Source organism: Scyliorhinus canicula, chromosome 6, assembly GCF_902713615.1.
Source record: "Scyliorhinus canicula chromosome 6, sScyCan1.1, whole genome shotgun sequence".
In the NCBI taxonomy this organism is placed as follows: Eukaryota; Metazoa; Chordata; class Chondrichthyes; order Carcharhiniformes; family Scyliorhinidae; genus Scyliorhinus; species Scyliorhinus canicula.
This window is the reverse complement of record NC_052151.1, coordinates 800,308-826,205: the sequence shown is the minus strand read 5'-3', so window position 1 is coordinate 826,205 and position 25,898 is coordinate 800,308. Positions and strand designations below refer to the sequence as shown.

The following is a 25,898-nucleotide window of genomic DNA, read 5'->3' as shown; positions in this document are numbered from 1 at the left end:
CCCACCTCCCTCCCCCCCGTGCCCTCCCCACCTCCCTCCCCCCCCGTGCCCTCCCCACCTCCCTCCCCCCCCGTGCCCTCCCCACCTCCCTCCCCCCCGTGCCCTCCCCACCTCTCCTCCCCCCCCGTGCCCTCCCCACCTCCCCTCCCCCCCTGTGCCCTCCCCACCTCCCCTCCCCCCCGTGCCCTCCCCACCTCTCTCTCTCCCTACCCCCTCCACCCCCCCCCACCCACCCACCCGCCCACCCACCCGCCCACCCACCCACCCACACACACACACACACACACACACTGTTACGAGTCTGCTGTTCTTCCTGAATGTGACATACCCCTCAATGTTCAGGACCCAATCCTTCAGTCCCCTCAGAACTGCCACTCTGTAACCTCTCATTTGAAGAGAAGGCTGCTTCCCACTCAGTCAAGGCTGGTACATCTGCTTGGAACTTTGGTTTGTGGGCCTGAAATGTGACCAATGTCTTTCCTCTCCTCTGCTGAGTCCTGACTGGATGTCAGTGTGAATTGCAAACCATTGCTCCACATTTTATAAAGTTCAGAAAAATTAGATTAAATTATTGTGAAATTAAGTCGCTCAAAGACATTTTTCACTAATTTCCGAAAACTTTAATTCCACAGCAACTGTGGGAAATGGGATTTGGAATTGCTGATCATCCCTGTTTAGGCTGCAGTGTCTCGAGAGCTGTTCGACCTGACCTGGGCCACTAACGGGTGACCCAGGCTGCTTTCTCACACAAAGTCAGCGACAGGCACATCTTTGTGAACAAGTTGCTGATACTGGAGGAAGGTCCGGTCTCAATGAAGAGAACATCAATACCAATGGACTGAGTTTCACGTTGCCATGCTCAAAGATCACAAGGCATCTGAGCTTTGTCTCTGTATCCCGCCATTCTCTGGTCTAACAAAGACATTCTCATATTTTGCCTCAAATCGTCACACTCAGCATTTTAAGGAGCATTTATTTTCCAATGTGGGAAGGCTGGATTTGAAATAATGTACTTCCTTCCCTTGAATGTATTTTAGGGATATCTCCATATCTGTAACCAGTCACTGATATCAGAACGCTCACCTTTCTTTGTTGCTCAGGTCCCTCGGAAATCTGTTTATGACCAACTGAATCAGATCCTGATATCAGACGACCAGCTGCCAGAGAGCATTATCCTGGTCAACACGATGGACTGGCAGGGACAGGTAAGGACAACAGTGGCACACAGTGGGAATGGCTACAATGTGGAAACTGAGGGTCCTAATCCTGGGTGGGTGAAAGGACTGAGAGAGAGAGAGAACTCACAGCTCATTCAGAGAGAGAGAGAGAGATAGCTCACAGCTCATTCCGAGAAAGAGAGAGAGAGAGAACTCACAGCTCATTCAGAGAGAGAGAGAGAGAGAGAGCTCACAGCTCATTCAGAGAGAGAGAGAGAGAGCTCACAGTTCATTCAGAGAGAGAGAGAGAGAGAGCTCACAGTTCATTCCGAGAGAGAGAGAGAGAGAGAGCTCACAGCTCATTCAGAGAGAGAGAGCTCACAGCTCATTCAGAGAGAGAGAGAGAGAGCTCACAGCTCATTCAGAGAGAGAGAGAGAGAGAACTCACAGCTCATTCCGAGAGAGAGAGAGAGAGAGATAGCTCACAGCTCATTCAGAGAGAGAGAGAGAGCTCACAGCTCATTCAGAGAGAGAGAGAGAGATAGCTCACAGCTCATTCAGAGAGAGAGAGAGAGATAGCTCACAGCTCATTCAGAGAGAGTGAGAGATAGCTCACAGCTCATTCAGAGAGAGAGAGAGAGCTCACAGCTCATTCAGAGAGAGAGAGAGATAGAGAGAGAGCTCACAGCTCATTCAGAGAGAGAGAGAGAGAGAGCTCACAGCTCATTCAGAGAGAGAGAGAGAGAGCTCACAGCTCATTCAGAGAGAGAGAGAGAGCTCACAGCTCATTCAGAGAGAGAGAGAGAGCTCACAGCTCATTCAGAGAGAGAGAGCTCACAGCTCATTCAGAGAGAGAAAGAGAGCTCACAGCTCATTCAGAGAGAGAGAGAGAGAGAGAGAGCTCACAGCTCATTCAGAGAGCGAGAGAGAGAGAGGGTCCAGGGGATCTGAGGGAGAGAGAGAGAGAGAGCGAGAGAAAGTGAGAGAGAATTAGAGAGAGAGAGAAGGTCCAGGGGAACTGAGGGAGAGTTCATTCCTGAAAGAGCATCCAGGCGATCTCACATTGTGAAAATGTGACGATGGAAGAGTCCAGGTTGTCCCAGTATAAACATTCATTTATGTTTGGAGTCAGGTTTATCACAGAAAAAAATGCTTCACCAACTTGGTTACGTCTCTCTCTCTCTCTCTCTCTGAATCAACTCCGATTTAAAACGCCTCACCTTCAAATCCCTCCATGATCTTTTCCCTCTATCTCTGTAACCTCTTCCTGCCCTACAATCCTCCATGATATCTGCTCACCTCCAATTCTGGTCCCTTACCATCCCGATTTTAATTGCTCCACCATTGCTGACTGGATCTTCAGCTACGTGCACCTGATGTTCTAGAATTCCATCCCTACTTCCCACTTCTCTCTTTCTTTCTTTAAAACATTCCTTAAAACACTGTTTGAACAATGTTTTGGCCACCTGTCCTAATATCTTCTCATGTAGCTCAGTGTTGAACCTTGTTTGATAATCGCTGATGAGAAGCTACATGTGACAGTTTACTATGTTAAGATGCTGTGTTGATTAATTGGTTAAATGTATCTTGTGTGATTCACTCCTTTGTTCCAGTATCTGTATGAACGACTGCATGAGAAGAGCCAGCCAATGGTCTGTACGTGCTCTGTGGCAGATATCCATGCAGCCTTTAACACCATTGTTACGAGGATTCAGAGATTGTAAGTAACCAGCAGCCACTGTGAGAGTTACATCTGATGGGGAACTCCCAAACTCAGCAACATTGTCATGCTCCCATCAATGGTCCCTTATCTACTTTCATCCATAATTAATATCTTGAATTAACGGGCTCTGAAATCCTCATCCTAAACCTCTCCCAACTTTGTAAATCTTCCTCAAATCTCGCCTCTTCATCTGGGTTTCAGTCGCTCCGAGTACTCTACACCTGACTGCCGTGCTGTGCCCCCCTTTCTCCTTTGTAAAGCTTGCCTCTGGACATTGCAGTAATATCTGGACATTGTGCCGGAGCAGGCTCATTAGACACGCTGCGCAGTCCAAGAACAAGGTCCATCACCCCTTCTGATGGAGGCTGGAAAAGCTCACTAACTGCCAGCATTGCCAGTGAAGCTATTCCTGCAGCTCATTGGACTAATAGACAGTCATATTGTTAATCAAAACTAAATGAGTAGCCATTGGTTTGAATGCAAGGCGAAACCCCCCAAAACTTGAAGGAAATACACTATTTATTCAGCAAACAGAATCTGTTCACACAGCAAGCAGAGTCAGTTAAAATAGAAAATGCTGAAGATACTCAACAGGTCAGGCAGCAGCTGTGGAGAGTGAAACAGAGTTAAACTTTCAGGTCAAGGACCTGTCTTCAGGACAGTCGAGTTACTCATTAAACAGCCTGTTTCCTCAGCAAAAGTAAACAGAGTCTATTTACACATTAAACAGCCTGTTTCCTCAGCAAACAGTAAACAGAGTCTATTTACACATTAAACAGTCTGTCTCTTCAGCAAACAGTAAACAGAGTCTATTTACACATTAAACAGCCTGTTTCTTCAGCAAACAGTAAACAGAGTCTATTTACACATTAAACAGCCTGTTTCCTCAGCAAACAGTAAACAGAGTCTATTTACACATTAAACAGCCTGTTTCCTCAGCAAACAGTAAACAGAGTCTATTTACACATTAAACAGCCTGTTTCCTCAGCAAACAGTAAACAGAGTCTATTTACACATTAAACAGCCTGTTTCCTCAGCAAACAGTAAACAGAGTCTATTTACACATTAAACAACCTGTTTCCTCAGCAAACAGTAAACAGAGTCTATTTACTCATTAAACAGCCTGTTTCCTCAGCAAACAGTAAACAGAGTCTATTTACACATTAAACAACCTGTTTCCTCAGCAAACAGTAAACAGAGTCTATTTACACATTAAACAGCCTGTTTCCTCAGCAAACAGTAAACAGAGTCTATTTACACATTAAACAACCTGTTTCCTCAGCAAACAGTAAACAGAGTCTATTTACACATTAAACAACCTGTTTCCTCAGCAAACAGTAAACAGAGTCTATTTACTCATTAAACAGCCTGGTTCCTCAGCAAACAGTAAACAGAGTCTATTTACGCATTAAACAACCTGTTTCCTCAGCAAACAGTAAACAGAGTCTATTTACACATTAAACAACCTGTTTCCTCAGCAAACAGTAAACAGAGTCTATTTACTCATTAAACAGCCTGTTTCCTCAGCAAACAGTAAACAGAGTCTATTTACGCATTAAACAACCTGTTTCCTCAGCAAACAGTAAACAGAGTCTATTTACACATTAAACAGCCTGTTTCCTCAGCAAACAGTAAACAGAGTCTATTTACACATTAAACAGCCTGTTTCCTCAGCAAACAGTAAACAGAGTCTATTTACACATTAAACAGCCTGTTTCCTCAGCAAACAGTAAACAGAGTCTATTTACACATTAAACAACCTGTTTCCTCAGCAAACAGTAAACAGAGTCTATTTACACATTAAACAGCCTGTTTCCTCAGCAAACAGTAAACAGAGTCTATTTACACATTAAACAGCCTGTTTCCTCAGCAAACAGTAAACAGAGTCTATTTACACATTAAACAGCCTGTTTCCTCAGCAAACAGTAAACAGAGTCTATTTACACATTAAACAGCCTGGTTCCTCAGCAAACAGTAAACAGAGTCTATTTATGCATTAAACAGCCTGTTTCCTCAGCAAACAGTAAACAGAGTCTATTTACACATTAAACAGCCTGTTTCCTCAGCAAACAGTAAACAGACTCTATTTACACATTAAACAGCCTGTTCAGCAAACAGTAAACAGACTCTATTTACACATTAAACAGCCTGTTCAGCAAACAGTAAACAGAGTCTATTTACACATTAAACAACCTGTTTCCTCAGCAAACAGTAAACAGACTCTATTTACACATTAAACAGCCTGTTCAGCAAACAGTAAACAGAGTCTATTTACACATTAAACAGCCTGTTTCCTCAGCAAACAGTAAACAGAGTCAATTTACTTATTAGTCTGTTTCCTCAACAAACAGTAAACAGAGTTTATTTATGCATTAAACAGTAACAGTCCATTTACTCAGTAAAGAGTATTTATTTACTCATAAACCAGTAAACAGAGTCTATTTACTCCGTACAGAGTAAACAGTGTTTGCTTACTCAGCAACCAGTAAACAGAGTCCATTTACCTATTAAACAGTCTGTTTCCTCAATAAACAGTAAACAGAGTCTATTTACGCATTAAACAGTCTGTTTCCTCAACAGTATTTATTTACTCAGAAAACAGTAAACAGAGTCTATTTACTCAGCAAACAGAGTCTATTTACTGAACAAACAATAGTCTATTTATGCAGCAAACAATAAACAGAGTCTATTTATTCAGTAAAGAGTAATCAGTGTTTGCTTACTCAGATCATAGGATCAGGAGGAATATGAGCAAGAGTAGGTCATTTCAGATTATAGGATCCATAAAGTGCAGAAGGAGGCCATTCAGCCCATCGAGTCTGCACCGTCTCTTTTTTTGAAAGAGCACTCTATCCTTGTCCACTCGGCCGTCTATGCCGCCCTATCCCCGTAAACCCATAACCTAACCTGCACACTAAGGGGCAAATTGGTGTGGCCAATCCACTTAGCCCGCACATCTTTGGACTGTGGGAAGATACCGGAGCACCCAGAGGAAACACGCAGACACGGGGAGAATGGCAAACTCGACACAGACAGTCACCCGAGGCTGGAATCGAACCTGGATCCCTGGCACTGTGAGACAGCAGTGCAAACCACTGTGCTGCCGTGACACACATTTTGAGCCTGCTTCACCAGTCAATAAGAGTATGATTGGATCTGATTGTGGCCTTAACCCATCTCCATCTGCAATCACATTCTCACCCTTGAATTTTGAGTTTCTCTCTTTTGCCATCCATCTTCTGAAGCTACTGATTCATACTGAGGTACAAAGATGCCAGCACCTAGAGGTATCATTGATAGTCATTGTTGATATGTGAACCTATACATTGAGTGTTGGTACGTTAATCAACAACCTTCCCTTGACTACCCCATTCTCCGCAAACACAACATGCACTCAGATACACATGCACACACATACGCACACGCAAACACCTGCATACTCTCTGAAGCAAACACACAAACATGCACACTTGCACACAGCATCACACAAACAGACATACTCTCTCACGTAAACACACACTTGCATGCAACCACACACAAACGCATAAAGAAGAGTAAGACAGATTATGAGAGTAAACTTGCTCAGAATATAAAAACAGACAGTAAAAGTTTTTACAAATATATAAAACAAAAAAGAGTGGCTAAGGTAAATATTGGTCCTTTAGAGGATGAGAAGGGAGACTTAACAATGGGAGATGAGGAAATGGCTGAGGAACTGAACAGGTTTTTTGGGTCGGTCTTCACAGTGGAAGACACAAATAACATGCCAGCGACTGATAGAAATGAGGCTATGACAGGTGAGGACCTTGAGACGATTGTTATCACTAAGGATGTAGTGATGGACAAGCTAATGGGGCTAAAGGTAGACAAGTCTCCTGGCCCTGATGGAATGCATCCCAGAATGCTAAAAGAAATGGCTAGGGAAATTGCAAATGCACTAGTGATAATTTATCAAAATTCACTAGACTCTGGGGTGGTCCCGGCGGATTGGAAATTAGCAAACGTGACATCACTGTTTAAAAAAGGAGGTAGGCAGAAAGCAGGAAATTATAGGCCAGTGAGCTTAACTTCGGTAGTAGGGAAGATGCTGGAATCTATCATCAAGGAAGAAATAGCGAGGCATCTGGATAGAAATTGTCCCATTGGGCAGACGCAGCATGGGTTTATAAAGGGCAGGTCGAGCCTAACTAATTTAGTGGAATTTTTTGAGGACATTACCAGTGCAGTAGATAACGGGGAGCCGATGGATGTGGTATATCTGGATTTCCAGAAAGCCTTTGACAAGGTGCCACACAAATGGTTGCTGCATAAGATAAAGATGCATGTCATTATGGGTAAAGTAGTAGCATGGATAGAGGATTGGTTAATTAATAGAAAGCAAAGAGTTGGGTAAAATGGCTGTTTCTCTGGTTGGCAATCAGTAGCTAGTGGTGTCCCTCAAGGATCCGTGTTGGGCCCACAATTGTTCACAATTTACATAGATGATTTGGAGTTGGGGACCAGGGGCAATGTGTCCAAGTTTGCAGACGACACTAAGATGAGTGGTAAAGCGAAAAGTGCAGAGGATACCGGAAGTCTGCAGAGGGATTTGGATAGGTTAAGTGAATGGGCTAGGGTCTGGCAGATGGAATACAATGTTGACAAATGTGAGGTTATCGATTTTGGTAGGAATAACAACCAAAGGGATTATTATTTAAATGATAAAATATTAAAACATGCTGCTGTGCAGAGAGACCTGGGTGTGCGAGTGCATGAGTCGCAATAAGTTGGTTTACAGGTGCAACAGGTGATTAAGAAGGCAAATGGAATTTTGTCCTTCATTGCTAGAGAGATGGAGTTTAAGACAAGGGAGGTTATGCTGCAATTGTATAAGTGTTAGTGCGGCCACACCTGGAGTATTGTGTTCAGTTTTAGTCTCCTTACCTGAGAAAGGACGTACTGGCGCTGGAGGGTGTGCAGAGGAGATTCACGAGATTAATCCCAGAGCTGAAGGGGTTGGATTACGAGGAGAGGTTGAGTAGACTAGGACTGTACTCGTTGGAATTTAGAAGGATGAGGGGGGATCTTATAGAAACATATAAAATTATGAAGGGAATAGATAGGATAGATGCGGGCAGGTTGTTTCCACTGGCGGGTGAAAGCAGAACTAGGGGACATAGCCTCAAAATAAGAGGAAGTAGATTTAGGACTGAGTTTAGGAGGAACTTCTTCACCCAAAGGGTTATGAATCTATGGAATTCCTTGCCCAGTGAAGCAGTTGAGGCTCCTTCATTAAATGTTTTTAAGGTAATGATAGATAGTTTTTTGAAGAATAAAGGGATTAAGGGTTATGGTGTTCGGGCCGGAAAGTGGAGCTGAGTCCACAAAAGATCAGCCGATGATCTCATTGAATGGCGGAGCAGGCTCGAGGGGCCAGATGGCCGACTCCTGCTCCTAGTTCTTCTGTTCTTATGACACACGCAAGCACGCACGTACACATATACATGCACACACATTATACACAGAGGCACACACGCTCCCACATATACATGTGTACAAGCACACACAGATTCACACACAAGAAGCAGTTAGCATAGCTCCTGGGCCGAAGGGGATCAAAGGATATGGGGGAGTGGGATCAGGATTGAGCTGGATGATCAGCCAGGATCATAATGAAAGGCAGAGCAGGCTTGAGGGGCCGAATGGCCTTCTGTTTTCTGTGTTTATGCACACACACATACACAAACACACGGCCACACATACACACACTTTCCAACTGACGATAAGTAGAGAGACCTTTGCACTGATACAATTCCACCTCCCCCTCCCTGCAAACATCCACCTGGCTGAGATCTGACAGTCTCTTCATTAGTGGGTTTCCTCCGGGTACTCCGGTTTCCTCCCACAAGTCCCGAAAGACGTGCTGTTAGCTGAACTGGACATTCTGAATTCTCCCTCTGTGACCCGAACAGGCGCCGGAATGTGGCGACTAGGGGCTTTTCACAGTAACTTCATTGCAGTGGTAATGTAAGCCAACTTGTGACACTAATAAAGATTATTATAGAAATGTGTAGCTTTGAAGTATAGTAAGGGAATGTCTCTCACACTTTCACCTCCCATCTTGTCTTGTTGCAGTTGTAACTGTAACTCACAGATGCCTCCTCCAGTCAAAGTGGCAGTAGCGGGGGATCAGAGCTTCCTCAGCACCATCCTGAGGTTCTTTGTTGAGCAATTGGCAAGCAAAACTCCTGACTGGCTGAACTATATTCGCTTCTTGATCGTCCCTCTAGGTAAGAGTGTATCACTGGGTGAGCTGACAGAGTCAGCAGCTGCGCACAAGGGTCCTGCTTCATTGATCAGAGCAATAGCTTTGACTCTGTTTATTTTATACCTATGATTTTGTCCATGAGCAACAACCTACATTGGTAAAGTGGCCTTTTCTGTTGAAATGTTCCATTGTGTCTCTCCCTGATTCGCAAAGCTGAAGGAAAGTTAGGGGAGGTTTTGAATGTGACATAGCAAGAGGGAGTGTACCAGGGACAGTGGCTGATGGCTGTGCCACTGAGGGGAGAATACTGCAAAGGGTTCAGCTTGGGATAAACACACAGCAGACCAGAGTCAAAAGAGCAGAGAACCTTCTTCAGCGATCACTCGCTAATGCTATGATCATCCACCTAAGAAACTCCGTGTCACTGGTCACGGGTTCTGTGGCTTCTTGCACGACTGATTAGCTCGGTCCTAGAGCTATATCCTTGTCCTCAAACTTGGCAGGTGTTTCCGGGAGGTGGGATTGGCCCTTGAGCTCGAGATCACTGGTATTCCTTTCTCTGGTCCCTCATCCGGACTTCCCAGCGGTGTTCCTGAAGAATTGTGTGCCTTCGATCGGGAGGTTCCTCCAATTTGGTCTCTTCTGAGCAAGAATCTCCCAGGCAGTGATGCCGATGTTGTATTTGTTGAGGTGAACCTTCAGGGGGTCTTTTGAAGTGCTTCCCTTGCCCTCCTCTTGTTCGGAAGCCTTCCTGGAGCTGGGCAAAGAAGATGGGCTTTGGCAGTCGGAACTCTGACATCCTAAGCACATGGCCAGCCCAGCGGAGTTTCGAATGATCGATGCTGATGCAGTGTTCAAGGACACTGATGTTAGTATGCTGCCCTCCCCAGATGATGTGGAGAATCCATCTCAGACAGCGTTGATGGTATCTCTCCAGGGCCTTGAAGTGCCGTCTCTGGCAAATATTCTGAGCTGTATAGAAGTTTCTGAGCTGTATAGAAGATTTGCTGGGAGGGATGACATTTTTCCAATTTCGGGCCAATTTAGCATGGCCAGTCCACCTACCCTGCACACCTTTGGGTTATGGGGGTGAGCCCCACACAGAAAGCATCAGATCTAAGCTCTGCAGTCCTGCCGCATCCAGACGGGAATGGTGATGGACATTGGAGGAGGAGGCTCCACAAATATCCCCTTCCTCAATGATGGAGGAGCCCAGCACATCTGTGTAACAGACAAGGCTGAGACATTCGTAACAATCTTCAGCCAGAAGTGCCGAGTGGATGATCCATCTCGGTCTCCTCCGGAGGTCCCCAGCATCACAGATGTCAGTCTTCAGCCAATACAATTCACTCCGTGTGATATCTAGAAACAGCTGAAGGCCCTGGATACTGCAAAGGCTGTGGGCCCTGACAATATCCCGGCAATAGTACTGAAGGCTTGTGCTCCAGAACTTGCCGCCCCCCTAGCCAAGCTGTTCCTGTACAGCTACAACACTGGCATCTACCCGGCAATGTGGGAAATTGCCCAGGTCTGTCCTGTACACAAGAAACAGGACAAATCCAACCCAGCCAATTACCGCCCTATCAGCCTACTCTCCATCAGCAGCAAAGTGATGGAAGGAGTCATCAACAGGGCTGTCAAGCAGCACTTACTCAGCAATAACCTGCTCACGGACACTCAGTTTGGGTTCCCCCAGGGTCACTCAGCTCCTGACCTCATTACAGCCTTGGTTCAAACATGGACAATAGAGCTGAATGCCAGAGGTGAGGTGAGAGTGACTGCCCTTTGACATCAAGGCAGCATTTGACCGAGTGTGGCATCATGGAGCCCGAGCTAAACTGGAAGTCAATGGGAATCAGGGGGAAACTCTCCGCTGGTTGGGGTCATACCCGGCACAAAGGGAGATGGTTGTGGTGGGTGGAGGTCAATCATCTCAGCTCCAGGACATCACTGCAGGAGTTCCTCAGGGTAGTGTCCTCGGCCCCAACCACCTTCAGCTGCTTCATCAATGACCTCCCTTCCATCATAAGGTCATAAGTGGGGATGTTTACGGATGACTGCACGGATGGGCAGCACAGTAGCATAGTGGTTAGCATGGTTACTTCACAGCTCCAAAAGAACAAAGAACAAAGAAAAGTACAGCACAGGAACAGGCCCTTCGGCCCTCTAAGCCCGTGCCGACCATGCTGCCCGTCTAAACTAAAATCTTCTACACTTCCTGGGTCCGTATCCCTCTATTCCCATCCTATTCATGTATTTGTCAAGATGCCTCTTAAATGTCACTATCGTCCCTGCTTCCACCACCTCCTCCGGCAGGCGTGTTCCAGGCACCCACTACCCTCTGTGTAAAAAAACTTGCCTTGTACATCTCCTCTAAACCTTGCCCCTCGCACCTTAAACCTATGCCCCCTAGTAATTGACCCTTCTACCCTGGGGAAAAGTCTCTGACTATCCACTCTGTCTATGCCCCTCATAATTTTGTAGACCTCTATCAGGTCGCCCCTCAACCTCCATCATTCCAGTGAGAACAAACCGAGTTTATTCAACCGCTGCTCATAGCTAATGCCCTCCATTCCAGGCAACATCCTGGTAAATCTCTTCTGCACCCTCTCTAAAGCCTCCACATCCTTCTGGTAGTGTGGTGACCAGAATTGAACACTACACTCCAAGTGTGGCCTAACTAAGGTTCTATACAGCTGCAACATGACTTGCCAATTTTTATACTCAATGCCCCGGCCAATGAAGACAAGCATGGCGTATGCCTTCTTGACTACCTTCTCCACCTGTGTTGCCCTTTCAGTGACCTGTGGACCTGTACACCTAGATCTCTCTGACTTTCAATACTCTTGAGGGTTCTACCATTCACTGTATATTCCCTACCTGCATTAGACCTTCCAAAATGCATTACCTCACATTTGTCCGGATTAAACTCCATCTGCCATCTTTCTGCCCAAGTCTCCAAACGATCTAAATCCTGCTGTATCCTCTGACAGTCCTCATCGCTATCCGCAATTCCACCAACCTTTGTGTCGTCTGCAAACTTACTAATCAGACCAGTTACATTTTCCTCCAAATCCTTTATATATACTACAAACAGCAAAGGTCCCAGCACTGATCCCTGCGGAACACCACTAGTCACAGCCCTCCAATTAGAAAAGCCCCCTTCCATTGCTACTCTCTGTCTTCTATGACCTAGCCAGTTCTGTATCCACCTTGCCAGCTCACCCCTGATCCCGTGTGACTTCACCTTTTGTATCAGTCTGCCATGAGGGACCTTGTCAAAGGCCTTACTGAAGTCCATATAGACAACATCCACTGCCCTACCTGCATCAGTCATCTTTGTGACCTCTTCGAAAAACTCGATCAAGTTAGTGAATCACGACCTCCCCTTCACAAAACCATGCTGCCTCTCACTAATACGTCCATTTGCTTCCAAATGGGAGTAGATCCTGTATAGAAGAATTCTCTCCAGTAATTCCCTACAACTGACGTAAGGCTCACCGGCCTGTAGTTCCCTGGATTATCCTTGCTACCCTTCTTAAACAAAGGAACAACATTGGTTATTTTCCAGTCCTCCGGGACATCACCTGAAGACAGTGAGGATCCAAAGATTTCTGTCAAGGCCTCAGCAATTTCTTCTCTAGCCTCCTTCAGTATTCTGGGGTAGATCCCATCCGGCCCTGGGACTTATCTACCTTAATATGTTTCAAGACGCCCAACACCTCGTCTTTTTGGATCTCAATGTGACCCAGGCTATCTTTACACCCTTCTCCAGACTCAACATCCACCAATTCTTTCTCTTTGGTGAATACTGATACAAAGTATTCATTTAGTACCCTCGCCCATTTCCTCTGGCTACGCACATAGATTCCCTCCCTTGTCCTCCAGTGGGCCAACCCTCTCCCTGGCTACCCTCTTGCTTTTTATATACGTGGAAAAAGCCTCGGGATTTTCCTTAACCCTATTTGCCAATGACTTTTGTGACTCCTCTAGCCCTCCTGACTCCTTGCTTAAGTTCCTTCCTACTTCTGTTATATTCCACACAGGCTTCGTCTGTTCCCAGCCTTCTAGCCCTGACAAATGCCTCCTTTTTCTTTTTGATGAGGCCTACAATATCTCTCGTTATCCAAGGTTCCCGAAATTTGCCGTATTTATCCTTCTTCCGCACAGGAACATGCCGGTCCTGAATTCCTTTCAACTGACATTTGAAAGCCTCCCACATGTCAGATGTTGATTTACCCTCAAACATCCGCCCCCAATCTAGGTTCTTCAGTTCCCGCCTAATATTGTTATAATTAGCCTTCCCCCAATTTAGCACATTCACCCTGGGACCACTCTTATCCTTGTCCACCAGCACTTTAAAACTTACTGAATTGTGGTCACTGTTCCCGAAATGCTTCCCTACTGAAACTTCTACCACCTGGCCGGGCTCATTCCCCAATACCAGGTCCAGTACAGCCTCTTCCAATGCTGGAATGTCTACATATTGTTTTAAGAAGCCCTCCTGGATGCTCCTTACAAACTCTGCCCCGTCTAAGCCCCTGGCACGAAGTGAGTCCCAGTCAATATTGGGGAAGTTGAAGTCTCCCATCTCAACAACCCTGTTGTTTTTACTCATTTCCAAAATCTGTCTACCTATCTGCTCCTCTATCTCCCGCTGGCTGTTGGGAGGCCTGTAGTAAACCCCCAACATTGTGACTGCACCCTTCTTATTCCTGATCTCTACCCACATAGCCTCACTGCTCTCTGAGGTGTCCTCCCGTCGTACAGCTGTGATATGCTCACAGGGTCCCAGGTCCCAGGTTCGATTCCTGGCTGGGTCACTGTCTGTGCGCAGTCAGCATGTTCTCTCCGTGTCTGTGTGGGTTTCCTCCGGGTGCTCCGGTTTCCTCCCACAGACCAAAAATGTGCAAGTTAGGTGGATTGGCCAGGCTAAATTGCCCTTAGTGTCCAAAATGTTAAGTGGGGATTACTGGGTTACGGGGATAGAGTAGATACGTGGGCTTCAGTAGGGTGCACTTTGTAAGGGCCGGTGCAGACTCGATGGGCCGAATGGCCTCCTTCTGCACATTAAATTCTATTATGATTCTATGACTGCACAATGTTCAGCACCTTCGCAACCCCTCAGATAATGAAGCAGTCTATGTCCAAATGCAGCAAGACCTGGACAATATCCAGGCTTGGGCTGACAAGTGGCAAGTTACATTCACACCACACAAGTGCCAGGCAATGACCATCTCCAGTAAGAGAGAATCAAACTTTCACCCTTCACATTCAATGGCATTACCATCACTGAATCCCCCATTGATCAGAAACTGAACTGGACTAGCCAGAACTGTGGCTATGGCGAGTAACTCACCTTCTAACCCCTCCAAAGCCTGTCCACATTCTACAAGGCACAAGTCAGGAGTGTGATGGAATACTCTCCACTTGCCTGGATGAGTGCAGCTCCAACAACACTCAAGAACCTCGACACCATCCAGGACAAAGCATCCCCGCTTGATTGCTCCCCTTCCACAAACATTCAAACCCTCCACCACCGACGCACAGTGGCAGCCGTGTGTACCATCTACAAGATGCACTGCAGTAACTCACCAAGGTTCCTTAGACAGCTCCTTCTAAACCCTCAATCACTACCATCCAGAAGGACAAGAGCAGCAGATACCTGGGAACCCCACCACCTGGAGGTTCCCCTCCAAGTCACTCACCATCCTGACTTGGAAATACTGTATATCGCCGTACAAAGAACAAAGAACAATACAGCACAGGAACAGGCCCTTCGACTTTCAAGCCTACGCCGATCACCTGCCTTATCTTGACCAACCACCTGTATCCTTCTATACCCAATCTGTTCATGTGCCGATCCAAATAAGACTTAACGGTCACCTTGCATTCTAAGCCATCACCACCCTCCGTGTAAAACACTTTCCCCGCACATCTCCACTGAACCTTTCCCCCCTCAGATGAGTCGGTGGTTCTGGTGCAGTTTGATGGACATTGATGAGCAGATGAGTCGGTGGTTCTGGTGGAGTTTGGTGGACATTGACGAGCCGGTGGTTCTGGTGGAGTTTGATGGACATTGACGAGCAGATGAGTCGGTGGTTCTGGTGGAGTTTGGTGGACATTGACGAGCCGGTGGTTCTGGTGGAGTTTGATGGACATTGACGAGCCGGTGGTTCTGGTGGAGTTTGGTGGACATTGACGAGCCAGTGGTTCTGGTGGAGTTTGATGGACATTGACGAGCCGGTGGTTCTGGTGGAGTTTGATGGACACAGATGTGCCGGTGCTTCTGGTGGAGTTTGATGGATATTGACGAGCAGATGAGCCGGTGGAGTTTGATGGACATTGACGAGCCGGTGGTTCTGGTGGAGTTTGATGGACATTGACGAGCAGATAGGCTGTCTGTCTGTCCAGCAGGTGACAGCACTGGTTATTGTTTTGGTGATGAGGGCATTCTTTTGGTCACGGGATTGGACAATGATGTAGTCAGAAGAGTAGGGACCATCGGTGGCCTTCTCCTGTACCCGGCGGGGTGGGGGGTCCCGGCGGGACAGAGTGGCGGTAACCACTCCGACGTCAGGCCGCCCCAAAGGTGCGGAATCCTCCGCATGTTCAGGGGCTAGGACGGCGCCGGAGTGGTTGGCGTCCCGCCAGCCAGTGTGGAAGGTCTTTGGCGCTGTGCCAGTTGGGGCCGGAGGGTCTCCGCCAGCCGGCGCGGGTCTGCGCAGGAGCATCAGCATCTGCTGACATCATCTCCGCGCATGCGCAGAGGGATTCACCTTGGCGCCAGCCATTCCGGAGGCTGACACAACCGAGGCGGAGGAATAGAGTGCCCCCACGGCCCAGGCCTGACCGCAGATTGATGGGCCCCGACCGCAAGGCAGGCCACCATGGGGGTATCTCCCTGGGCCAGATACCCCCGTGACCCCCCCCCCCCCCCCCCCCCCAAGAACCCCAGAGCCTGCCCGCAACGCCAGGTCCAGCCGGTAATGGACGAACTCCAATGTACGCCGGTGGGACCGGCATAGAACGGGTGGGACATCGGCCCATTGCAGGCTGGAGAATCGCTGGGGGTGGGGGGGGGGGGGGGGGGGGGCCTGTCAGGGGCCGCCAACTGGCATGGCGCGATTCCTGCCCCCGCCAATTCTCCGGCGGCGGAGAATTCAGCAGCCGGCGGGGGCGGGATTCACGCCGCCCCCCCCAGCGATTCTCTGACCCGGCAGGGGGGGTCGGAGAATCCCACCCCATAAGTGTCCCAATCTTGTCTGAGAATACTCACTGGGTACCCTGATAGACGAGATCCTTCATCATCTTCTGGCAAGGTGCGTGTTGCACAGTAGGGGCAAAGGGGGCAGAGGCTGCCTGTCCTCGGTGTCCCAACGTATCAGCCAATCAGCTGGGTCAGGCCAGGGATGACTGACTGAGGCCTGTGGGGCCACCAATCGAACAACCACTTCTATATTTGCCCCTTTGATGCTTCCAGGGTCGCTGAGAGCCGCAGAATCTGCCAACATGGTGCAGAGGACTGGACACGTTCCCCCATTGTTTAAAAATCACCATTAACTCACAGTTACAACTTGTCTTCACAGAACTGTAACACACCCCAGATTCAGAGGCTACTGCTCATTCTTAATTCTGTCCTCCTCAGGCTCCCATCCCCTAGCCAAGTACTTGGCATCAGTCGACAACAAATACAACAGCTCCTTCATGGACTCTGCGTGGAGGGACCTCTTCAGCAAGACAGAACCCCCAACTGGAGGTAACCATCAAACAGCTAATTCTAATAAGCAAGGGAGGAGGGAGGATCAACACACGCTGGTACATCAACGTAACGCCGCGAGCTTCCAACACTGATAGGCCTTCCAATTCTCAGACCCTGTCTCCCCAGCACTCCATTCTGTGTGAGAAAATGCACTGGGAACAGGAACATTGGCCACCCTTACCCGTGAGCCAGGGCCTTCAACCAGGCTCCAGAAAAAAGAACATATCATCAAGAAAAGAGGCGGACAGATACTACAGTACAAAGGGAGGGTCAGTACTGAGGGAGTGCCGCACTGTCAGAGGGTCAGTACTGAGGGAGTGCCGCACTGTCAGAGGGTCAGTACTGAGGGAGCGCCGCACTGTCAGAGGGTCAGTACTGAGGGAGTGCTGCACTGTCAGAGGGTCAGTACTGAGGGAATGCTGTACTGTCAGAGGGTCAGTACTGAGGGAGTGCTGCACTGTCAGAGGGTCAGTACTGAGGGAATGCTGTACTGTCAGCGGGTCAGTACTGAGGGAGTGCCGCACTGTCAGAGGGTCAGTACTGAGGGAGTGCCACACTGTCAGAGGGTCAGTACTGAGGGAGTGCCACACTGTCAGAGGGTCAGTGCTGAGGGAGTGCTGCACTGTCAGAGGTTCAGTACTGAGGGAGTGCTGCACTGTCAGAGGGTCAGTACTGAGGGAGTGCTGTACTGTCAGCGGGTCAGTACTGAGGGAGTGCTGCACTGTCAGAGGGTCAGTACTGAGGGAGTGCCGCACTGTCAGAGGGTCAGTACTGAGGGAGTGCCGCACTGTCAGATGGTCAGTACTGAGGGAGTGCCGCACTGTCAGAGGGTCAGTACTGAGGGAGTGCTGCACTGTCAGAGGGTCAGTACTGAGGGAGTGCTGCACTGTCAGAGGGTCAGTACTGAGGGAGTGCCGCACTGTCAGAAGGTCAGTACTGAGGGAGTGCTGCACTGTCAGAGGGTCAGTACTGAGGGAGTGCTGCACTGTCAGAGGGTCAGTACTGAGGGAGTGCCGCACTGTCAGAGGGTCAGTACTGAGGGAGTGCTGCACTGTCAGAGAATCAGTACTGAGGGAGTGCCGCACTGTCAGAGGGTCAGTACTGAGGGAATACTGCACTGTCAGAGGGTCAGTACTGAGGGAGTGCCGCACTGTCAGAGGGTCAGTACTGAGGGAGTGCTGCACTGTCAGAGGGTCAGTACTGAGGGAGCCCCGCACTGTCAGAGGGTCAGTACTGAGGGAGTGCCGCACTGTCAGAGGGTCAGTACTGAGGGAGTGCTGCACTGTCAGAGGGTCAGTACTGAGGGAATACTGCACTGTCAGAGGGTCAGTACTGAGGGAGCCCCGCACTGTCAGAGGGTCAGTACTGAGGGAGTGCCGCACTGTCAGAGGGTCAGTACTGAGGGAGTGCTGCACTGTCAGAGGGTCAGTACTGAGGGAGTGCCGCACTGTCAGAGGGTCAGTACTGAGGGAGTGCCACACTGTCAGAGGGTCAGTACTGAGGGAATGCCACACTGTCAGAGGGTCAGTACTGAGGGAGTGCCGCACTGTCAGAGGGTCAGTACTGATGGAGTGCTGCACTGTCAGAGGGTCAGTACTGAGGGAGTGCCGCACTGTCAGAGGGTCAGTACTGAGGGAGCGCTGCACTGTCAGAGGGTCAGTACTGAGGGAGTGCCGCACTGTCAGAGGGTCAGTACTGAGGGAGTGCTGCACTGTCAGAGGGTCAGTACTGAGGGAATGCTGTACTGTCAGAGGGTCAGTACTGAGGGAGTGCTGCACTGTCAGAGGGTCAGTACTGAGGGAATGCTGTACTGTCAGCGGGTCAGTACTGAGGGAGTGCTGTACTGTCAGAGGGTCAGTACTGAGGGAGTGCCACACTGTCAGAGGGTCAGTACTGAGGGAGTGCTGCACTGTCAGAGGGTCAGTACTGAGGGAGTGCTGCACTGTCAGAGGGTCAGTACTGAGGGAGTGCCGCACTGTCAGAGGGTCAGTACTGAGGGAGTGCCACACTGTCAGAGGGTCAGTACTGAGGGAGTGCTGCACTGTCAGAGGGTCAGTACTGAGGGAGTGCTGCACTGTCAGAGGGTCAGTACTGAGGGAGTGCCGCACTGTCAGAGGGTCAGTACTGAGGGAGTGCCGCACTGTCAGAGGGTCAGTACTGAGGGAGTGCTGCACTGTCAGAGGGTCAGTACTGAGGGAGTGCTGCACTGTCAGAGGGTCAGTACTGAGGGAGTGCCGCACTGTCAGAGGGTCAGTACTGAGGGAGTGCTGCACTGTCAGAGGGTCAGTACTGAGGGAGTGCTGCACTGTCAGAGGGTCAGTACTGAGGGAGTGCTGCACTGTCAGGGGGTCAGTACTGAGGGAGTGCCGCACTGTCAGAGGGTCAGTACTGAGAGGGCCGCACTGTAAGCGGGTCAGTACTGACGGAATACTGCACTGTCAGAGGGTCAGTACTGAGGGAGTGCCGCACTGTCAGAGGGTCAGTACTGAGGGAGTGCTGCACTGTCAGAGGGTCAGTACTGAGGGAGTGCCGCACTGTCAGAGGGTCAGTACTGAGGGAGTGCCGCACTGTCAGATGGTCAGTACTGAGGGAGTGCCGCACTGTCAGAGGGTCAGTACTGAGGGAGTGCTGCACTGTCAGAGGGTCAGTACTGAGGGAGTGCTGCACTGTCAGAGGGTCAGTACTGAGGGAGTGCCGCACTGTCAGAAGGTCAGTACTGAGGGAGTGCTGCACTGTCAGAGGGTCAGTACTGAGGGAGTGCTGCACTGTCAGAGGGTCAGTACTGAGGGAGTGCTGCACTGTCAGAGGGTCAGTACTGAGGGAATACTGCACTGTCAGAGGGTCAGTACTGAGGGAGCCCCGCACTGTCAGAGGGTCAGTACTGAGGGAGTGCCGCACTGTCAGAGGGTCAGTACTGAGGGAGTGCTGCACTGTCAGAGGGTCAGTACTGAGGGAGTGCCGCACTGTCAGAGGGTCAGTACTGAGGGAGTGCCACACTGTCAGAGCGTCAGTACTGAGGGAATGCCACACTGTCAGAGGGTCAGTACTGAGGGAGTGCCGCACTGTCAGAGGGTCAGTACTGATGGAGTGCTGCACTGTCAGAGGGTCAGTACTGAGGGAGTGCCGCACTGTCAGAGGGTCAGTGCTGAGGGAGTGCCGCACTGTCAGAGGGTCAGTACTGAGGGAGTGCCGCACTGTCAGAGGGTCAGTACTGATGGAGTGCTGCACTGTCAGAGGGTCAGTACTGAGGGAGTGTATAATTTACCGAAATTCACTAGACTCTGGGGTGGTCCCGGTGGATTGGAAATTAGCAAACGTGACGCCACTGTTTAAAAAAGGAGGTAGGCAGAAAGCAGGAAATTATAGGCCAGTGAGTTTAACTTCGGTAATAGTGAAGATGCTGGAATCTATCATCAAGGAAGAAATTGCGAGGCATCTGGATAGAAATTGTCCCATTGGGCAGACGCAGCATGGGTTCGTAAAAGGCAGGTCGTGCCTAACTAATTTAGTGGAATTTTTTGAGGACATTACCAGTGCAGTAGATAACGGGGAGCCGATGGATGTGGTATATCTGGATTTCCAGAAAGCCTTTGACAAGGTGCCACACAAAAGGTTGCTGCATAAGATAAAGATGCATGGCATTAAGGGTAAAGTAGTAGCATGGATAGAGGATTGGTTAATTAATAGAAAGCAAAGAGTTGGGATAAATGGGTGTTTCTCTGGTTGGCAATCAGTAGCTAGTGGTGTCCCTCAGGGATCCGTGTTGGGCCCACAATTGTTCACAATTTACATTGATGATTTGGAGTTGGGGACCAAGGGCAATGTGTCCAAGTTTGCAGATGACACTAAGATGAGTGGAAAAGCAAAAAGTGCAGAGGATACTGGAAGTCTGCAGAGGGATTTGGATAGGTTAAGTGAATGGGCTCGGGTCTGGCAGATGGAATACAATGTTGACAAATGTGAGGTTATCCATTTTGGTAGGAATAACAGCAAACGGGATTATTATTTAAACGATAAAATATTAAAGCATGCCGCTGTTCAGAGAGACTTGGGTGTACTAGTGCATGAGTCACAGAAGGTTGGTTTACAAGTGCAACAGGTGATTAAGAAGGCAAATGGAATTTTGTCCTTCATTGCTAGAGGGATGAAGTTTAAGACTAGGGAGGTTATGTTGCAATTGTATAAGGTGTTAGTGCGGCCACACCTGGAGTATTGTGTTCAGTTTTGGTCTCCTTACTTGAGAAAGGACGTACTGGCGCTGGAGGGTGTGCAGAGGAGATTCACTAGGTTAATCCCAGATCTGAAGGGGTTGGATTATGAGGAGAGGTTGAGTAGACTGGGACTGTACTCGTTGGAATTTAGAAGGATGAGGGGGGATCTTATAGAAACATTTAAAATTATGAAGGGAATAGATAAGATAGATGCGGGCAGGTTGTTTCCGCTGGCGGGTGACAGCAGAACTAGGGGGCATAGCCTCAAAATAAGGGGAAGTAGATTTAGAACTGAGTTTAGGAGGAACTTCTTCACCCAAAGGGTTGTGAATCTATGGAATTCCTTGCCCAGTGAAGCAGTTGAGGCTCCTTCATTACATGTTTTTAAGGTAAAGATAGATAGTCTTTTGAAGAATAAAGGGATTAAGGGTTATGGTGTTCGGGCCGGAAAGTGGAGCTGAGTCCACAAAAGATCAGCCATGATCTAATTGAATGGCGGAGCAGGCTCGAGGGGCCAGATGGCCGACTCCTGCTACCTAGTTCTTATGTTCTTATGTTCTTATCAGAGGGTCAGTACTGAGGGAGTGCTGCACTGTCAGAGGGTCAATACTGAGGGAGTGCTGCACTGTCAGTGGGTCAGTACTGAGGGAGTGCCGCACTGTCAGAGGGTCAGTACTGAGGGAGTGCTGCACTGTCAGAGGGTCAGTACTGAGGGAGTGCCGCACTGTCAGAGGGTCAGTACTGAGGGAGTGCTGCACTGTCAGAGGGTCAGTACTGAGGGAGTGCCGCACTGTCAGAGGGTCAGTACTGAGGGAGTGCTGCACTGTCAGAGGGTCAGTACTGAGGGAGTGCCGCACTGTCAGAGGGTCAGTGCTGAGGGAGTGCTGCACTGTCAGAGGCTCAGTACTGAGGGAGTGCCGCACTGTCAGAGGGTCAGTACTGAGGGAGTGCTGCACTGTCAGAGGGTCAGTACTGAGGGAATGCCGCACTGTCAGAGGGTCAGTACTAAGGGAATGCTGCACTGTCAGAGGCTCAGTACTGAGGGAGTGCCGCACTGTCAGAGGGTCAGTACTGAGGGAATGCTGCACTGTCAGAGGGTCAGTGCTGAGGGAGTGCCGCACTGCCAAAGGGTCAGTACTGAGGGAGTGCTGCACTGTCAGAGGGTCAGTACTGAGGGAGTGCTGCACTGTCAGAGGGTCAGTGCTGAGGGAGTGCTGCACTGTCAGAGGGTCAGTACTGAGGGAGTGCCGCACTGTCAGAGGGTCAGTACTGAGGCAGTGCTGCACTGTCAGAGGGTCAGTACTGAGGGAGTGCCGCACTGTCAGAGGCTCAGTACTGCGGGAGTGCCGCACTGTCAGAGGGTCAGTACTGCCGCACTGTCAGAGGGTCAGTACTGAGGGAGCGCTGCATTGTGGGAGGGTCAGTACTGAGGGAGTGCTGCACTGTCAGAGGGTCAGTACTGAGGGAGCGCCGCACTGCCAGAGGGTCAGTACTGAGGGAGTGCTGCACTGTCAGAGGGTCAGTACTGAGGGAGTGCCGCACTGTCAGAGGGTCAGTACTGAGGGAGCGCTGCATTGTGGGAGGGTCAGTACTGAGGGAGTGCTGCACTGTCAGAGGGTCAGTACTGAGGGAGTGCCGCACTGTCAGAGGGTCAGTACTGAGGGAGTGCCCCACTGTCAGAGGGTCAGTACTGAGGGAGTGTTGCACTGTCAGAGGGTCAGTACTGAGGGAGTGCTGCACTGTCAGAGGGTCAGTACTGAGGGAGTGCCGCATTGTCAGAGGGTCAGTACTGAGGGAGTGCTGCACTGTCAGAGGGTCAGTACTGAGGGAGTGCTGCACTGTCAGAGGGTCAGTACTGAGGGAGTGCCGCACTGTCAGAGTGTCAGTACTGAGGGAGTGCCGCACTGTCAGAGGGTCAGTGCTGAGGAAGTGCCGCACTGTCAGAGGGTCAGTACTGAGGGAGTGCCGCACTGCCGGATGAATTTGACTGACACTCTGCTCCTCACCACAGAAAGCTTTGACATCATCAGCCGGATTATGCAATACGTGTCCGGGGCCAACATGTCCCATCAACTCCCGATATCTGAGGCAATGCTGACTTACAAACAGAAGAGGTGAGAGAACTGTTCAATGACACCAACCTGTCCAACCAGGAGCCTTCTTCCAGCTCTCCCGAACCGTATCAATTCTGATCTTCCAATACCAGCTCCCAGCAATTCCCTTCCTCCAATTTCCATTCCTGAAATCCCTTTGTGCAGGCAAGGCACAGAACATAGCTCCGTGTTTACTTTCATTGCGCATTGAAACTGCTGGCTTCGGGCAACACAGTCATGCAGTGGTTAGCACTGCTGCCTCACAGCGCTGAGGACCCGGTTTCAATCCCAGCCCCGAGTCACTCTCCGTGTGGAGTTTCCACATTCTCTCCGTGTCTGCTTGTGTCTCACCCCCACAAACCAAAGATGTGCAGGGTAGGTGAATTGGCCACGCTAAATTGTCCATTAATTGGAAAAAGAGAATTGGGTACTCTGTATATTTCAAAAAATAAACTGCTTTCTTTAAATCCTTTCAAACCCAGCATTCACATCGCTCACCTGAAATACTAACAGATGTCACCCTGAAAACATTCTGGAGTAAAATCTGTTTGTACCACATGCCTTGGGTTGTGGTATCATGGGATTGAATAAGAATGAGAATCGGAAAGAGTGCAGCACAGTCCACATCTGAGACCAATTTCCTGGGAGTTAGTGATCTAGAGGGAGGGGTTTCAATGGGAGATAGTGATCTAGAGGGAGGGGTTTCAATGGGAGTTAGTGATCCAGAGGGAGGGGTTTCAATGGGAGAGTTAGTGATCCAGAGGGAGGGGTTTCAATGGGGGTTAGTGATCTAGAGGGAGGGGTTTCAATGGGAGAGTTAGTGATCTAGAGGGAGGGGTTTCAATGGGAGTTAGTGATCCAGAGGGAGGGGTTTCAATGGGGGTTAGTGATCCAGAGGGAGGGGTTTCAATGGGAGTTAGTGATCTAGAGGGAGGGGTTTCAATGGGAGTTAGTGATCTAGAGGGAGGGGTTTCAATGGGAGAGTTAGTGATCTAGAGGGAGGGGTTTCAATGGGAGTTAGTGATCTAGAGGGAGGGGTTTCAATGAGAGTTAGTGATCTAGAGGGAGGGGTTTCAATGGGAGAGTTACTGATCTAGAGGGAGGGGTTTCAATGGGAGAGTTAGTGATCTAGAGGGAGGGGTTTCAATGGGAGTTAGTGATCCAGAGGGAGGGGTTTCAATGGGAGTTAGTGATCTAGAGGGAGGGGTTTCAATGGGAGAGTTAGTGATCGAGAGGGAGGGGTTTCAATGTGAGAGTTAGTGATCCAGAGGGAGGGGTTTCAATGGGAGAGTTAGTGATCTAGAGGGAGGGGTTTCAATGGGGGTTAGTGATCTAGAGGGAGGGGATTCAATGGGAGTTAGTGATCTAGAGGGAGGGGTTTCAATGGGAGTTAGTGATCTAGAGGGAGGGGTTTCAATGGGAGATTTAGTGATCCAGAGGGAGGGGTTTCAATGGGAGAGTTAGTGTTCTAGAGGGAGGGGTTTCAATGGGAGTTAGTGATCTAGAGGGAGGGGTTTCAATGGAAGAGTTAGTGATCTGGAGGGAGGGGTTTCAATGGGGGTTAGTGATCTAGAGGGAGGGGTTTCAATGGGAGTTAGTGATCTAGAGGGAGGGGATTCAATGGGAGTTAGTGATCTAGAGGGAGGGGTTTCAATGGGAGTTAGTGATCCAGAGGGAGGGGTTTCAATGGGAGTTAGTGATCTAGAGGGAGGGGTTTCAATGGGAGAGTTAGTGATCTAGAGGGAGGGGTTTCAATGGGAGAGTTAGTGATCCAGAGGGAGGGGTTTCAATGGGAGAGTTAGTGATCTAGAGGGAGGGGTTTCAACGGGGGTTAGTGATCTAGAGGGAGGGGATTCAATGGGAGTTAGTGATCTAGAGGGAGGGGTTTCAATGGGAGTTAGTGATCTAGAGGGAGGGGTTTCAATGGGAGAGTTAGTGATCCAGAGGGAGGGGTTTCAATGGGAGAGTTAGTGATCTAGAGGGAGGGGTTTCAATGGGAGAGTTAGTGATCCAGAGGGAGGGGTTTCAATGGGAGTTAGTGATCCAGAGGGAGGGGTTTCAATGGGGGTTAGTGATCTAGAGGGAGGGGTTTCAATGGGAGAGTTAGCGATCTAGAGGGAGGGGTTTCAATGGGGGTTAGTGATCTAGAGGGAGGGGTTTCAATGGGAGTTAGTGATCTAGAGGGAGGGGATTCAATGGGAGTTAGTGATCTAGAGGGAGGGGTTTCAATGGGAGTTAGTGATCTAGAGGGAGGGGTTTCAATGGGAGAGTTAGTGATCTAGAGGGAGGGGTTTCAATGGGAGTTAGTGATCTAGAGGGAGGGGTTTCAATGGGAGTTAGTGATCCAGAGGGAGGGGTTTCAATGGGAGAGTTAGTGATCTAGAGGGAGGGGTTTCAATGGGAGTTAGTGATCTAGAGGGAGGGGTTTCAATGGGAGTTAGTGATCTAGAGGGAGGGGTTTCAATGGGAGAGTTAGTGATCTAGAGGGAGGGGTTTCAATGGGAGTTAGTGATCTAGAGGGAGGGGTTTCAATGGGAGTTAGTGATCTAGAGGGAGGGGTTTCAATGGGAGAGTTAGTGATCCAGAGGGAGGGGTTTCAATGGGAGAGTTAGTGATCTAGAGGGAGGGGTTTCAATGGGAGAGTTAGCGATCCAGAGGGAGGGGTTTCAATGGGAGGGTTAGTGATCCAGAGGGAGGGGTTTCAA

General features: G+C 49.3%; 1 protein-coding gene across 1 annotated transcript in view; it reads left to right on the top strand.

Moving 5' to 3' along the window:
• Nucleotides 1–23,241, top strand: part of LOC119966907 (phosphofurin acidic cluster sorting protein 1-like) — a 268,465-nt gene extending 245,224 nt beyond the window's left edge. Inside the window, exons 15-19 of the mRNA XM_038798864.1 lie at nt 1,101–1,205; nt 2,771–2,877; nt 8,995–9,149; nt 16,776–16,886; nt 23,112–23,241. Of these exons, the coding sequence (XP_038654792.1) occupies nt 1,101–1,205; nt 2,771–2,877; nt 8,995–9,149; nt 16,776–16,886; nt 23,112–23,218 (585 nt within the window). The 3' untranslated portion in view covers nt 23,219–23,241. The remainder of the gene's footprint in view (nt 1–1,100; nt 1,206–2,770; nt 2,878–8,994; nt 9,150–16,775; nt 16,887–23,111) is intronic.
• Nucleotides 23,242–25,898: the final 2,657 nt, after the last annotated feature.